The 16,717-nt window shown below is 51.5% G+C and overlaps 2 protein-coding genes across 2 annotated transcripts; one reads left to right on the plus strand and one right to left on the minus strand.

The window, feature by feature from the left end:
• The first annotated feature begins 537 nt into the window (after window positions 1-537).
• On the plus strand, window positions 538-1,293 carry LOC119293996 (heavy metal-associated isoprenylated plant protein 2-like). Its single transcript, XM_037572289.1, has 3 exons — window positions 538-605; window positions 697-772; window positions 848-1,293. Exons 1-3 carry the CDS (start codon window positions 597-599, stop codon window positions 1,168-1,170), a joined length of 408 nt encoding a protein of 135 aa, XP_037428186.1. The 5' UTR covers window positions 538-596; the 3' UTR covers window positions 1,171-1,293.
• Window positions 1,294-1,749: 456 nt separating this feature from the next.
• LOC119293997 (arabinogalactan protein 1-like) lies at window positions 1,750-2,385 on the minus strand. The gene has a single exon (XM_037572290.1). It carries the CDS (start codon window positions 2,266-2,268, stop codon window positions 1,909-1,911), a length of 360 nt encoding a protein of 119 aa, XP_037428187.1. The 5' UTR covers window positions 2,269-2,385; the 3' UTR covers window positions 1,750-1,908.
• Window positions 2,386-16,717: the final 14,332 nt, after the last annotated feature.

Genomic DNA, 16,717 nt, shown 5'->3' on the forward strand with positions numbered 1-16,717 from the left:
AGTAGTAGTTTTTTTCTGCGTGAACAATGGCAGTTATGAGAAACACAAGGTTTTACTGTTAGGGCATGTACAGTGGTTGATAAGATAGTCTTATCTTAAGTCTTGCATGTGATTTAGAGAAGACAAAAAAAATTATCTACAATGGGTCATCTCTTAGCCTTATCTTTAATAACTAGCAATTCCTAAATATGTGGTGAGACATATTGTGCTAAGAGATCACCTCTTGTCTTCTCTTAATTAAGAGAAGACAAGCCTTTTCTTATGAGTTCTCTCTCCTCCACCTCATCATCTATCCTACGTGGCACTCGTAAGATAGCACCATTGTACATGCCCTTACTTGAACGAATTAGCCTGCGACAACATGACGAAATGGAAAACGTGTTTTCTGTAGTGCACCGAACATAACGAGTTCGTTAAGGTGTTGACTTCCGCGCTATCATTACATGCTCAACCAGAGGAGACACGAATTACAGGTTGCCATGTCGACTCATAATGCTAGTGTGACGACCTGTCACAAGTCACAATTGTGGAGCTCAACTAAAGAACAGCAAAGCCTCCACCTCTCTCTTCCTCCGGTTCATTGATCACCAATCACCATGTCCAAGGTAAGAGCCGCTTCCCCAGCCCCACTATCGAAACCATTTGTCATTGCTAACTCTGATTTAACTCTGCATTTGTTCATCTGTTTTTTTGCAGAAGATCGTGCTCAAGGTGGACATCACCGCCGAGCGGTGCAAGGCCGGCGCCATGAGCGTCGTCGCTAAGCTCCCAGGTACGCATAAACTTGAGAAACCAAGGACCGCGTGTTTATTTCCAAGTTCGTGGTCGACCATCAGCTGTAATGCAGGTATCAAGTCGATGGCGGTGGACGGCGAGAAGGGGACGCTGACCGTGGTGGGGGACGTGGACGTGGTGTGCCTTGCGAGCGCGCTGCGGAAGGCCAAGTTCACGGCGGTTGTCGTCAGCGTCGGGCCTGAGGTGGAGGAGAAGAAGCCCGAGCCGGCCAAGAAGCCCGACGAACCAAAGAAGCCTGAAACGCCCAAGCCGGCGCCGCCCTGCTGCTGCTCCGGCCCCGGCAATGCATGCTGTCCCCGGCCGATGCCGCCGTACCCTGGCGCGGCCATCGTGTGCTACGAGGAGCAGCCCGACGGCCATTGCATCATCCTGTGATTTTGCAAGCTACTAGCGAACTTCCGTGTTCACTTCTAATTTTTCTGAACTTTTTTGTATTCACTTTTTGTCGGTTATTTATATGAGGCGTATCATAAATTATGATCATATTTGGCACTGGAATTTCCCTTGGTTTCTCAAGAGCGGTGAGAATAATTAAGTCCGCTCTAATTATTCTCATGTCCTCTCTTTTTGAGCGTGGCTGTCATCGACCCACTCTAATTATTCTCATGCCCTCTCCAAGAACTTTCCCTCGATGCAGTCCTCTTTGGTCTCGTCAGGCAAAGGTGGGCACAACCAAACCGACATGGTAACGGGGAAGAGAGGACGGCGGCTGGCGAAGGGGGCGATGGGGTGTGAGTTTTTCGGCAACAGGGACGGGGAAGAGGGTGAATTTGGTGGTGCCAACGAAGGAGGGCAATGGTGGCAGTATACTAATTTAAGAAAGGCGAGTCTCCTATGTGTTCTACAGCCGTCGATGCAGATTTTCCCTGCTCCTACCAGTAAAACTGAATAATGCATATCAGATAATAAGCTGAGAAAAACAGACACACATACAAAAACCACGGGAGAAGAATATAAGGAAACAAATGAAAGAATTGTATATTCATAATAATCTCATGCATGTGTAACCAGATTACATAGCAATGTCGTGTAATCTCCATTCGGTCTCTAATAAAGAATCCGCAGAAACAATCTAAATTATATGGACAAGACGAAGCAGAGTCGTCCCTCCATCTAGAACATGACGGCTACGGCGACCGCTCCGACGACTGCGACGAAGCTGGCGGCGGACGAGTACACTGCAGAGCTTGCGGGAGTGCCGGTGGGGGCACCGGAGGGTGTGGCGGAGACCGCGGACGGCGTCATCGCTGAGGGAGCGTCAGTCGGCGCGTCGGTGGGCGGGGCCGGGGGAGAGGCCATCGGGGACGGCGACGCGGCGGTGGGCGAGGTGGCGACAGGCGCAGGGGCAGTGGCCGGGGACCTCGCCGGAGGCGCCGGTAGTGGGGCCATCCTGGGCGCCGGCATGGGGCCCTGCGCCGCGGTGGCGACGGCAAGGAGGGCGATGATTGCGGCGACCACGGCGAAGCGAGCCATCTGGTAGCTGCCGATGGTGATCGGGAGAGGCCGAGATGAGATGAAGCAAGCAGACGCTTAGCTCTGTGTGTACAAGGCTAGAAGATGTGCTTGAGCAGCGAGTTGTGAATTGGGATGGAGGGAGGAGGTTGGTATTTATCATAGCCGGAGGCAGCCGGGAGCTGTCACGTTCAAGTCTCAGGCTGTCGTCATGGGCAGCGAAGTCATCAACGGCGCGTACAGGTGGAGAACTTGGCGCGCGGGGACGGCGCCGTGCACTGCAAAGTCGATCCCTTCGCGCAGCGGCACCGCGTCCTGAGCAGCTGCTTCGTCGAAACATCAAGGTTGGATCTCATCTAAAGAATAGTGATTAGGGGAGGTCTAACGACTAGTTTCGAGACACGTTGCGACTTGCGTCGGACGTCAAGATTGGATCACCATTTTTCCATTGAGACTTCGAGTCAGCTGCGGCATCACGTACTATATGTTTGGTGGTCTGTAGGCCAGTAGAAAATTTGTGCAGGATTTTGCCTTTGATACTAGTACTGAGAATAAGCCAAATTGCAGAGGGGAAAATGAGCCAATGGCCAACTCCACAACCGTTTGGCCTCTATCTAGATCAGTTTCTTAATTCGTAGATATTTTCCTCCGTCCTGAACTACTTGTCACAAAAATGTTACATGGAAAAATGTAAGTATTTAGACGTATTTTAAGTTTTAGATACATTCATTCCTATCATATACTCCCTCCGTTCGGAATTACTTGTCTCAGAAATGGATGTATCTAGACGTATTCTAGATACATCCATTTCTGAGACAAGTAATTCCGAACGGAGGGAGTATATGATAGGAATGAATGTATTTAAAACTTAAAATACGTCTAAATACTTGCATTTTTACGACGAGTAATTACGGACAGAGGGAGTACAATACAGAAGATACGGTGCACCGCGAGTGCAAAGGACGTTAGAGCATAATGGAAAAGGAGCAATAAATTAGAGATGAAATGTGGTAGGCTGCCAAGAAAAAGTGAATTCTAGTTTCTACCCTTATTTTGACCTTTTTGACATAGATGTCCTAATTTTGTAACTTTTTTTTCTTCTCTATCAACACGGGCATAACACATCGCTCTCACATGACTTGTTCCTCTGCAGGACCCATACAGACATGCAATTTTAGTTTATATTGGGGAGCAACACACTTGTGGCAGCCTTTGTCCCCACTTTAATGTATTACATACCGATAATGAGCAGGGAAGTAAATAACAAGTTTACTATGGGTTTTGGAAATGACACAAGATATGTTAAATGCTCCAAAATGCTTTTTTTTTCAAATATAAAAAATCAAAATAAATTAGATGTATTTACGGTCACACCCAAATATTACCTGCAAATTTTTAGGTGGAAAGCTTTAGCATTTTAACTTGTGCAGAAATAGCCTAAAAATGTTACATTGAAATGTTGCACTTAATTTTCTTTTTTTCGCAGACGAAGCACTCCTATCCCATTTCCTATGGAAATTATCAAGCAAGCTTGTTATACTAACATGAACATTTAAAAAAAAGGTCAGATTTAAAAAAACATTTATTTTGAATTTAATGTTCATTCGGGAGCATAGGCTGCCGAGAGCCAAAACGGCCCTCCCAAATGAATTCACATTTTCATAAAATATGCAAAACTTACATATCTTTTCTATTGAGAGAAGAGAGAAGAATGAGTACAATAAAGGATACAAGAAATGACATAAACGCAAGGGAACACCATAAGCAAGCAAGATAGCGTCTTCAACAAGGAAAACAATGTCGTGATGCCGTCGCCATCCGATCCGGGGAACCGGACCTAAGGTTTCTCCTGATGCTCGTAGAGGGGCATGGATAAAGTCCATGACACTGCCTCCAGGAAGGGAAATGAAACCCACGAGTGTCGCCGCTGTAAGCATCGGCAAGCCGAGCATGGAGTGCCTGGCCTGAGTCCGAGTAATCCCAAAGCCAGCAGATCAGGGTCCGAAGATGTCAGAGCCAACCTGCTTGTCAACCGCTACCTCATAAGATGGTGGATTTGCACCTGCTGCCGACGAAGAACGCAAACTTTGGAGTCAACATGACATGTAGGTGGACAAGGCCGAAGAGGCGGCGAGGTAGAGAGCCGAAACGGATGGAAGTATGACGGCCAACACCGCTGGCAATTTGGAGCCGAAAGGGAGCGCAGATCCGTGCTGCCAGAGGCGGAGCCACCAGAAAGCCGGCGAACCAAAGTTGGAAGGGACGTAACAGCCAGTGCTCTGGGACCGAAACCGCGCCAGTAGAGAACGCAACCAAGGCGCTGGAGAACATAGGTCCAAATACGCCAGGACGGGAGCGGTGTCGACAAAGATCCATCGCGAAGCTTCACCAGCCTTGCCAGAGGATCACCGTGACCGCACACACAAGCAATGGTCGTCACGTAGCTCAAAGGAGGCTTGATGTCTACTACACAACCTTCTTCTTGTAGACATTGTTTGGCCTGCAAGTGCACAGGTTTGTAGGACAGTAGCAAATTTCCCTCAAGTGGATGACTTAAGATTTATCAATCCGTAGGAGGCGAAGGATGAAGATGGTCTCTCTCAAACAACCTTGCAACCAAATAACAAAGAGTCTCTTATGTCCCCAACACACCCAATACAATGGTAGATTGTATAGGTGCACTAGTTCGGCGAAGAGATGGTGATACAAGTGCAATATGGATGGTAGATAAAGGTATTTGTAATCTGAAATTATAAAAAGAGTAAGGTAGCAAGCGATAAAAGTGAGCGTAAACGGTATTGCAATGATAGGAAAGAAGGCCTAGGGTTCATACTTTCACTAGTGCAAGTTCTCTCAACAATAATAACATAGATAGATCATATAACAATCCCTCAACATGCAACAAAGAGTCACTCCAAAGCCACTAATAGCGGAGAACAAACGAAGAGATTATGGTAGGGTACGAAACCACCTCAAAGTTATCCTTTCTGTTCTATCTATTCAAGAGTTCGTAGTAAAATAACATGAAGCTATTCTTTCCGCTCAATCTATCATAGAGTTCATACTAGAATAACACCTTAAGACACAAATCAACCAAAACCCTAATGTCACCTAGATACTCCATTGTCACCTCAAGTATCCGTGGGCATGATTATACGATATGCATCACACAATCTCAGATTCATCTATCCAAGCAACACAAAGTACTTCAAAGAGTGCCCCAAAGTTTCTACCGGAGAGTCAAGACGAAAACGTGTGTCAACCCCTATGCATAGGTTCATGGGCGGAACCCGCAAGTTGATCACCAAAACATACATCAAGTGGCACGTGATATCCCATTGTCACCACAGATAAACACGGCAATACATACATCAAGTGTTCTCAAATCAAAGACTCAATCCGATAAGATAACTTCATGAGGGAAACTCAATTCATTACAAGAGAGTAGAGGGGGAGAAACATCATAAGATCCAACTATAACAGCAAAGCTCGCGATACATCAAGATCGTGCCATAGAGAGAACACGAGAGAGAGAGAGAGAGATCAAACACATAGCTACTGGTACATACCCTCAGCCTCGAGGGTGAACTACTCCCTCCTCGTCATGGAGAGCACCGGGATGATGAAGATGGCCATCTGTGATGGGTTCCCCCTCCGGCAGGGTGCCGGAACGGGCTCCCAAGAGGTTTTTGGTGGCTACAGAGGCTTGCGGCGGCGGAACTCCTGATCTATCTTGATATTCAATGTTTTTAAGGTACGTAGGCTTATATAGGCGAAAGAAGTTGGTCGGGAGGTGCTCGAGGGGCCCACGAGATAGGGGGGCGCGCCTAGTAGGGGGGGCGTCCCCCTATCTCCTGGCCTCCTCGAGGATCTTCTGACGTAAACTCCAAGTCTCCAGGATGATATTCTTCCCAAAAATAACGCTGTCGAAGGTTTCATTCCGTTTGGACTCCGTTTGATATTCCTTTTCTTCGAAATACTGAAACAGGCAATAAAACAGCAATATGGGTTGGGCCTCCGGTTAATAGGTTAGTCCCAAAAGTAATATAAAAGTGTATAATAAAGCCCATAATCATTCAAAACAAATAATAAAATAGCATGAATGCTTCATAAATTATAGATACGTTGGAGACGGATGAAGGCTCTGTCGGGGATGGAGGGTGGCCTGCACCAGGCGGGACCGAGCCACGGCTACCTTCCCCAAGGGCTTCGCCCGCCTCGACGGACAGTAGCAAGAAGGGAGCTGGGCCAACAGGGGGCTAGAGGCGGACGGGGGGAGGAACACGTGGGCGACCTAGCTGCCAAATAGGATGGCGAATGTCGTGCAGCAGCTGGACCAGCGGGCGGGCGGGGGGGGGGGGATGTTCATTCGGGAGCATAGGCTGCCGAGAGCCAAAACGGCCCTCCCAAATGAATTCACATTTTCATAAATACGCAAAGCTTACATATCTTTTCTACTGAGAGAAGAGAGAAGAATGAGTACAATAAAGGATACAAGAAATGACATAAACGCAAGGAGGGATCAACATGGTGGCCGAAGCAAAGCGAAATGGGGTGATCAGCCCGAATAGGGCAAAAGGACACAACTAAACCCACAAAACCTAGAACTAGAGGAGCAAGCCGAATAAGTGGGACATCGAACATCTCCTAATCCAACACCGGGAACACCACGAGCAAGCAAGTTAGCGCCTTCAAGAAGGAAAACAATGTCGTGATGTCGTCGCCATCCAATCTGGGGAACCGGACCTAAGGTTTCCCCTGATGCTCATAGAGGGGCATGGATAAAATCCATGGCACCGCCTCCAGGAAGGGAAATGACACCCACGAGTGTCGCCGCTGCAAGCATCGGCAAGCCAAGCATGGAGTGCCTAGCCTGAGTTCGAGTAATCCCAAAGCCACCAGATAAGGGTCCGAAGATGTCAGAGCCAACCTGCTTGTCAACCGCTACCTCATAAGAGGGTGGGTTTGCAGCTGTCGCCGATGAAAAACGCAAGCTTTGGAGTCAACATGACATGTAGGTGGACAAGGCCGAAGCGGCAGCGAGGTAGAGAACCGAAACGGATGGAAGTATGACGGCCGACACCGCTGGCAATTTGGAGCCAAAAGGGAGCACAGATCCGTGCTGCTAGAGGCGGAGCCATCAGAAAGATGGCGAACCAAAGTTGGAAGGGACGCAACAGCTAGTGCACTGGGACCGAAACCGCGCCAGTAGAAGACGCAACCAAGGACGCTGGAGAACATAGGTCCAAATACGCCAGGACGGGAGCGGTGTTGACAAAGATTCATCGTGAAGCTTCACCAGCCTTGCCAGAGGATCACCGTGATCGCACACACAAGCAGTGGTCGTCACGTAGCTCAGAGGAGGCTCTGTCGGGGATGGAGGGTGGCCTGCACCAGGCGGGACCGAGCCACGGCTACTGTCGGTGTCAAAACCGGCGGATCTCGGGTAGGGGGTCCCGAACTGTGCGTCTAGGCGGATGGTAACAGGAGACGAGGGACACGATGTTTTTACCCAGGTTCGGGCCCTCTTGATGGAGGTAAAACCCTACATCCTGCTTGATTAATATTGATGATGTGGGTTACAAGAGTAGATCTACCACGAGATCAAGGAGGCTAAACCCTAGAAGCTAGCCTATGGTATGATTGTTGTTCGTCCTATGGACTAAAGCCATCCGGTTTATATAGACACCGGAGAGGGCTAGGGTTACACAGAGTCGGTTACAACGGTAGGAGATCTACATATCCGTATCGCCAAGCTTGCCTTCCACGCCAAGGAAAGTCCCATCCGGACACGGGACGAAGTCTTCAATCTTGTATCTTCATAGTCTTGGAGTCCGGCCGATGATGGTAGTTCGGCTATCCGGACACCCCCTAGTCCGGGACTCCCTCAGTAGCCCCTGAACCAGGCTTCAATGACGACGAGTCCGGCGCGCATATTGTCTTCGGCATTGCAAGACGGGTTCCTCCTCCGAATAATTTATAGAAGATTGTGAACACCAGGATAGTGTCCGGCTCTGCAAAAATAAATTCCACATACCACCGTAGAGAGAATAATATTACACAAGATCAATCTGCTGACGTATTCTGTGGCGTAACATCACACCACTTCCAAGCCTTTACTCGAATTGTTTCTATTGTTCCACCTCAGCGCGTTTAGTGAGGCGGTTTCCTTGGCACGTCTTGTCGAAGCAGAGATCGTGTTTCCCTTATTCCGGGATTCCCATCAATACGGACGTGGGTAACCCAACCGCTCCATTGATTGTGACGCTTGGGAGATAAGCGAGTTTTACCAGGCCGGTGGGGATGCGTGTTTCTGTCCGCCCATATAAGGGGATAAAGATCCAACCTTTTTACCTGCGCCTTCTTCCTCCTTGGCTTATCCATCTCTGCGAACTCGAGCTCTAGCGCCCAAGCCCGCACATCTCACCTCAACCTTCTCCAAATATGTCCGGAGCGGGAGGCAAATGGATGGCCTCCTCCGTCACGGAGGGGCATATCCAGAAGCTGCGCAGCGCCGGATACTTGTCCAGCGACATCGCGCATCGGCTCCCCGACGAGGGAGAGCTCATCCCCACCCCCAGGCCCCATGAGAGGGTAGTATTCCTTCCCCATTTCCTCCGCGGACTGGGCTTCCCACTTCATCCCTTTGTCCGGGGGCTCATGTTCTACTACGGCCTAGATTTCCATGATCTGGCCCCGAATTTTATTCTCAACATCTCGGCGTTTATCGTCGTGTGCGAGGCCTTCCTCTGCATCCAGCCCCACTTCGGCTTGTGGCTCAAGACCTTCAGTGTCAAGCCGAAGGTTGTGAAGGGCAGCCAAGCGGAGTGCGGAGGCGCCATGGTGGGCAGGATGTCCCACGTTACGTGGCTGGAGGGCACCTTTGTGGAAACCATCAAGGGGTGGCAATCGGGGTGGTTCTACATCACCGAGTCGCGTGATCCCGAATGGGCAGCGGCCCCCGAATTCAGATCCGGCATCCCCACACGGCTCACCTCCTGGAAAGAGAGCGGCCGAATTTGGGGCGATTCGGAGGAGCTGACTGGACTCCAAGCCTGCGTCCAAAAGCTGGTGGACAAGAAGCTCAAGCTTGTCAACGTAGTCCAGGTCATGCTCATCCGCCAGATTCTCCCGTGCCAACGACGGGGCTTCAATATGTGGGAGTTCGATCCGGCGCAGCACCAGACTTTGAATGGGCTCTTCGACACTACGTACGAAGAGGTCTGGAAGGTGCTGTTCAAGGGCGCCGACGCTCCCGCATCCGCTACCGAAGATCGCGGATTCAGCTCGCAGCGTCCAGCTGACGAGGTAAGTGATATTGTCCTTTACGGGACGCTTGTCATTCATAGTTTGACTCTATGCGGGATCTAAACTCCCTTTCCTTTGACAGGACTGGCTGAAGAAGGCCGCACAGGCTATCTGTCCGGCCCCATTGCCAGAGGACTCAGCTGACGCCCGCCTAACGGGGCTGCTGGCTCCGGCACCCCACGTGGTGCCGGAGAAGAAGGCCAAGAAGAAGGCCACGGGGACTCGGAAGAGTTCCCGTTTTCAGGTGCTATCGGACGATGAATCCGAGGCCGACTCCTCCCACCAAGGCGAGGAGGAGAAGAAGAAAGCCTCTCCCCCAGCGGGGGGAGGGAAGAAAAGGAAGGCCTCCCCAACAAGGGAGGACGAAGGGTCCAAGAGGGGAAAAACTCTTCCCCGGACTGTTCCACCAACGCCAGTGACGATGACGAGGACTGGCCTCCAAGGGCCAAGCCTCTGGCGAGATCGTAAGTATCCGGAGTCCCGAATAACTTCAAGGTTTTCGTTTTCCGCCACATTATGTCTTTCTAATGCCGCATACAACCCTGCAGTCCGCCTAAGGATGATCTCCCCACTTCGTCGAGCGGGTCCTTAGGGGCATCGGATATGGATTCTCTTCCGACTGCCTCCACCCCCCGTGATGCGGACGATGCCGAGGTGGGATCCTAGGAAGGGACCCACCAGGAGGAGAGGGCCCCAGAGGTGTCGCAGGACAACCTCCCGGACTTTGCACCGGACTCAGCCCCGGAACCCATAGTGGCTCCGGAGTCCGGCGGGCGACCCCTTCGTAAGAAGGGCAAGACCGTGACGCCGGCAGCTTCCGTCCAACCGGAGGCGCCGGATAAATTGCTAGAGGCGCTCAATAGCGCCTCTATTGAAGAGGAACACCGCACTGTTATGAGTGCGGTGATTCAGAAAGTTCAGCTCGCCAAGAACGAGCTGACCGAAGCCTGCAGCAGCCTTCTAACAGGCTTTGAGGTAAGAATTTCAATATATGTAAAATGGTACCGCATAGACAGTAGCCCCTGATGCTCGGTTCGGTGTTCGGAAAGAAAACCTGGACTGAGGATCTTTAGAAAGATAAACGCAGGAGTCATGAAAATATGTCAATATGGGATTACAGGCTGTGCTGCTGACCTCTGCCGCACTGATTGCGGAGGTCAATACTTTGAAGGAAAACCTCAAGCGGTCCGAGAACGAGCTCGGCCATGCCAAGAAGCAGCTTAAGGAAAAAGAAGGTGAGTAATACCTTATGAAAATTGTACCTTACAGAAAAGGATTTGGTTGCAAGAAAAATGACAAGGATAACTGGGGTATTGCAGGGGCCACTAACGAGGTGGCGACCTTGAAGGAGGCGGTGGCCGCGGCCGAACGCAGTGCGGCTGCGGAGCGCACCGAGCGAGAGAAACAGGAGGCGCGGGTGGCAGAGGTACAGCAAGAGCTCCAGGATCTCGTGAGGAAACATGAGAGCCTGGAGCGTGACTCGAAGACTCGAGAGTCTGAGCTTGCAACTGCTCTTGAGAGTGCCAAAGCCGCTAAGGCCAAAGCCTACAAGGCCCTCCAGGAGATCGAGGCGGTAAAGAAAATAGCAGCGGGTAAGGTATTTTTCATGCAAAGTAAGCATGTGAGTGTTAATTACCCGTCGCTTACCCGAATTCGGAGCTCCCCAGGAGCGTTCGCGGATCTTCCTCGCAGCGTGTCCGATGCTGCCGCATTCTACCGGGCCGAGGAGGGGAGCTCGACGGAGAAGGTCTTCTGGTCTCAGTATGCTGAGGCCGAGCATCCGATGCCCCTTAGCGACTAGCTGAAGCAGCTGGTCGAGCTCCACAAGGCGGCCGAACAGGCCATGAAGGGCCTCATAGTTCGGCTGTGGCCTAAGGAGGCCATGCCTGGGAGCTACTTCGGCCTGGTGCGACGGCTGGTGGATGCGTGCCCGTGGGTTGAAGTCATCAAGCACTCCGCCTGTATTGAAGGTTCCCGTCGGGCCCTTGCCCGCGCAAAGGTGCACTGGGGCAAGATGGATGCCCAGAAGCTTGTGACGGACCCACCACCAGAGGGCAAGGAGTATCGTACGCCCGAGATGTATTATAAGAGTGTGCTGAAGGGCGCCCGCATTATTGCGGGTGAGTGCTCCAAAGAAGAAGTTTTTGAGTAGACTCGCGTTTTGTTATCCTGTGCGCTGAAAACTAAGTTCATATGCACGAATCAACACTTGTTAATTTAAAATATTACCTTCTCTGCGGCTATTTATCAAATCTGAGAGATGGCAAGTCGTCGGCTTCAGCCCCCATGCCTCGAGTGCTGGGGTGTTCAGGATAAATTTGGGCACTCTTGTTCCCATATTTGGGTCCATCGAGGGAGGCGCTCAACACAACGAACAAGGCAACCGGACTTATAATGCTTGAACACTCTCACTTAGCCATAGAATTCTATAATTTTAAATTTCGGCGAAGCCCCTAGTTTTCGGAAGGCCGAATTTGGGGCGCTATCCACGCCTTGGCCGGACAGTATCCGGCTCCTTGCTCTAAGCGGCATAAGTCTTTAGGGACTCGCAAAGAACCTCTCGAACAGCGACCAGCTCTCACCTCATCATGACGGTCAGTTTTAGCTTTCTCCACTGAGGCGTTAACCCAGTTCAACTGGGGCGCAATCGCAGTGGTTCTCCCAGTGCTACCTTAGCCGATAAAACGGAACGTAAGGTACCAAAACATGGGAGCCGGGCAAACCCAACTATTGACCCGAGAACATGATTCGGAGCCGATGCATATAATGCTATAAGTTCGGGGTGCCGCACTTGTGAAAGTGTTCGGACTTATCACACCATAACGCGGGAAACATAAGCCCCTGGTGTATTTAGCCGTACCAAAACGTACGGATGCAACATGTCATAGATGAACATATGTGTAAGAAAGAAATGCAATTAGAAGCAAAAATGTGCTGCATTGCTTTATTCAATAAAAACTGCTGTAAGTGCAGGACGATACAAGTGGTGCGGTAAGCAAGGGATGGGACTGTTTAACATGTCCCCCTCCAGGGGTAGGCTACGGAATAATGCATAAAACAGATTTAATGCTCATGATGGAGACCACCTGGATTTTCGTTGTAGCCTTTCTCCTTCCCTGGATGTTGCATCGTGGGTTCGGCATGTCTGCTGCCGGACAGGGCCTCTGACGAACAGAGTCCAGTAGGTAAAAAATAAAAGGAAAAGAAAAAGAAACGACACACTTATGAGCCCCTGGTGCGGTTGAGCCGCAGTCTGGGCTTATCGTGGTCGAGCCCCTTGCCCCATGCCCATGGTATCTTCAGAGCGTAATGGAGTACGCGAAGGGTCTGTCTTAATGTTTTACAGGGGCTGGGGTTGGGGCCGCACTGCTACGCGTGCTCGGAACGTGCCAGGTGGTCGTGTTGTAGGTTACTCTGGGCACGCTTAACTGTGTCCGGCCGCTTGGCAGCCGGACTCGAGAATTGCCTTAAAAGGTTGCTTTGTACTTCTGCCGCGAGAGCCGCTGTATGTTCCTCCGTTCGGAGGGAGCGTTCAGTGTTTCCGTTGACCGTGATGACTCCTCTAGGGCCTAGCATCTTGAGCTTGAGGTATGCGTAGTGCGGCACCGCGTTGAACTTTGTGAACGCGGTACGTCCGAGCAAGGCATGATAGCCGCTGCGGAACGGGACTATGTCGAAGATTAACTCCTCGCTTCGGAAGTTATCCGGGGATCCGAAGACCACTTCCAGTGTAACTGAGCCTGTACAATTGGCTTCTACACCTGGTATGACGCCTTTAAAGGTCGTCTTGGTAGGTTTAATCCTTGAGGGGTCTATGCCCATTTTGCGCACCGTGTCCTGATAAAGCAGGTTTAGGCTGCTACCGCCGTCCATCAGGACTCTGGTGAGGTGAAATCCATCGACGATTGGGTCTAGAACCTATGCGGCGAACCCACCATGGCGAATGCTGGTGGGGTGGTCCCTTCGGTCAAAGGTGATCGGGCAAGAGGACCATGGATTGAACTTCGGGGCAACTGGCTCCATCGCGTATACATCCCTGAGTGCATGCTTCCGCTCCCTTTTGGGAATGTGTGTGGCATATATCATGTTCACGGTCCGCACCTGTGGGGGGAAACCCTTCTGTCCTCTATTGTTCAGCGGTCGGGTCTCTTCCTCGTCGTCGCTATGTAGCCCCTTGTCGCTGTTTTCGGCAATTAACTTGGCTGCCTGCTTGAACACCCAACAGTCCCTATTGGTGTGGTTAGCTGGCTTTTCAGGGGTGCCATGTATCTGGCACAAGCGGTCGAGAATGCGGTCCAAATTGGACGGACCTTGAGTTGTTCCTTTGAATGGCTTTTTCTGTTGACCGGGTTTAGAGCCTCTAAATCCGGCATTGACTGCCGTATCCTCACTGTTATCGCCGTTAATGCGGCGTTTGTTTTTGTTGCGACGCGACCTGCCACTACGGTCCTTGATATCCGGACTGCCAGCATTTTTATTGAGGTTGTTGCTGCGTGCTAGCCAGCTGTCCTCACCCGCACAGAAGCGGGTCATGAGCGATGTAAGGGCTGCCATGGATTTCGGCTTTTCCTGTCCCAGGTGCCGGGCAAGCCACTCGTCGCGGATGTTATGCTTGAAGGCCGCGAGGGCCTCGGCATCCGGACAGTCGACGATTTGGTTTTTCTTGGTTAAGAACCGTGTCCAGAATTGTCTGGCCGATTCGTCTGGCTGCTGAATTATGTGGCTTAGGTCATCTGCATCTGGTGGTCGCACGTACGTGCCTTGGAAGTTATCGAGGAATGCGGCTTCCAGGTCCTCCCAAGTCCCGATTGACTCTGCTGGCAAGCTGTTAAGCCAGTGCCGGGCTGGTCCTTTAAGTTTGAATGGGAGATATTTGATGGCGTGGAGATCGTCTCCGCGGGCCATGTGGATGTGGAGGAGATAGTCCTCGATCCAGACCGCGGGGTCTGTTGTGCCATCATGAGATTCAATATTGACGGGTTTAAACCCTTCTGGGATTTGATGATCCATTACCTCATCTGTGAAGCACAGTGGGTGTGCGGCGCCTCTGTACTGGGCGATATCGCGACGGAGCTCGAAAGAGCTTTATCTGTTGTGTTCGGCCCGGCCGGACTTACTGTGTCCGGGCTGGCGGTGATCGTCACGTATCGTGGGGCGCCCACGTGATCCATAGATCGATCTTGATGATCTTGCCTTATCCTCCAATATGTCTCACAGGTCCGGAGTGTTCCCCTGTGGCCTTGTGCTTTTCGAGCGATGCCGGGGTACGGGTCTAGTGAAGGGCCTTGAGGCCTCTCTGTCGCGACCACGGGGTGGTCGATCAGCCGTATTGTCTCCTGGTGAAGCGGGATCATATGCCTCCACCTCTAATCGGGGGAGCAGCTTACGTTTGGGGTAGCTTTTGGAGGGGCGTTCGAGTTCATGCTCTTCGGCCGTGAGGACTTCGGTCCATCTGTCGGCTAGCAGATCTTGATCAGGTCTAAGCTGCTGCTGCTTTTTCTTGAGGCTGTTTGCCGTGGCCATAAGCCTGCGTTTGAAACGCTCCTGTTCGACGGGATCCTCAGGCACGACGAATTCGTCGTCGTCGAGGCTTGCCTCGTCTCCGGAGGGAGGCATATAGTCCTCTACCTCTTCTTCGGCCGCTCTCTCATGAGGGCTGGCGTCCCCCTCCTCCTGTGCTGGATCTTGCTGGAGTGGGTTGTCTTCGGCGCTATCCGGTGTATTATTGTCTCCGGTGCCGGAATCCTCATTCTTGCTATGGCGGGATTTAGAGCGGCGCCGCTGACGCCGGCGCTTGGGCTCTTTCTTGGAGGGGTCATCCTCCGCTATTCCTTCATCGTTCCCATCCTTTGGGATATCCACCATCTATATGTCGTATGAAGAGGTGGCTTTCCAGTGCCCAGTGGGCGCTGGTTCTTGGTCGTCTCCGGCATCGTCGTCCATACCGTCGATGTCCTCAGAGTCATAATCTAGCATGTCGGTTAGATCATCGACAGTGGCTACCAAGTGGGTGGTGGGTGGGCTCTGAATTTCTTCGTCGTCCGCATCCCAACCGTCCTGGCCACAGTCCGGCCAGGCCTCTCCTGATAACGAGAGGTACTATAGCGAACTCAAGATGTCACCAAAAGGTGAGCATTGAAAGATGTCCGCCGCGGTGAACTCCATGATCGGCGCCCAATCGGATTCGACTGGAGGGGCGCGGGAGGTCCGGAGTCCGGCAAGGAGTCCGACACCTCGGAGTCACGAGCTTCATGGGGGACAAGATCGGTGTTCGGCACTATCGCTGTAGAGGTTGCATCCCCCGAGGCGGTGTCTAGGCATCCATCCTCGATCTGCGGAGCTGGCTCCAAATTGAAGATCGGAGTGGTTTCGAGTGCGGCCTCCAGGGTACTGTCCGGCTGCAGAGCTAAATCATGCCCATCGTGACAGTACGACACGCTCGGCTGTGGCTCGAATCCGTCGAGGATCAAGTCCCCATGGATGTCAGCCGTGAAGTTCAAACTTCCAAATTTGACCTGACGGCCAGGGGCGTAGCCTTCGATCTGCTCCAGCTGGCCAAGCGAATTGGCCCGCAGTGCGAAGCTGCCGAATACAAAGATCTGTCCGGGGAGGAAGGTCTCACCCTGGACTACATCGTCGTTGATGATCGAAGAAGCCATCGAGCCTATCGGTGACGACACAGAGGAACTCTCAATGAAAGCACCAATGTCGGTGTCAAAATCGGCGGATCTCGGGTAGGGGGTCCCGAACTGTGTGTCTAGGCGGATGGTAACAGGAGACGAGGGACATGATGTTTTTACCCAGGTTCGGGCCCTCTTGATGGAGGTAAAACCCTACGTCCTGCTTGATTAATATTGATGATGTGGGTTACAAGAGTAGATCTACCACGAGATCAAGGAGGCTAAACCCTAGAAGCTAGCCTATGGTATGATTGTTGTTCGTCCTATGGACTAAAGCCATCCGGTTTATATAGACACCGGAGAGGGCTAGGGTTACACAGAGTCGGTTACAATGGTAGGAGATCTACATATCCGTATCGCCAAGCTTGCCTTCCATGCCAAGGAAAGTCCCATCCGGACACGGGACGAAGTCTTCAATCTTGTATCTTCATAGTCTTGGAGTCCGGCCGATGATGGTAGTTCGGCTATCCGGACACCCCCTA

The sequence above is a fragment of the Triticum dicoccoides genome, chromosome 4B (genome assembly GCF_002162155.2).
Source record: "Triticum dicoccoides isolate Atlit2015 ecotype Zavitan chromosome 4B, WEW_v2.0, whole genome shotgun sequence".
Lineage (NCBI taxonomy): Eukaryota > Viridiplantae > Streptophyta > Magnoliopsida > Poales > Poaceae > Triticum > Triticum dicoccoides.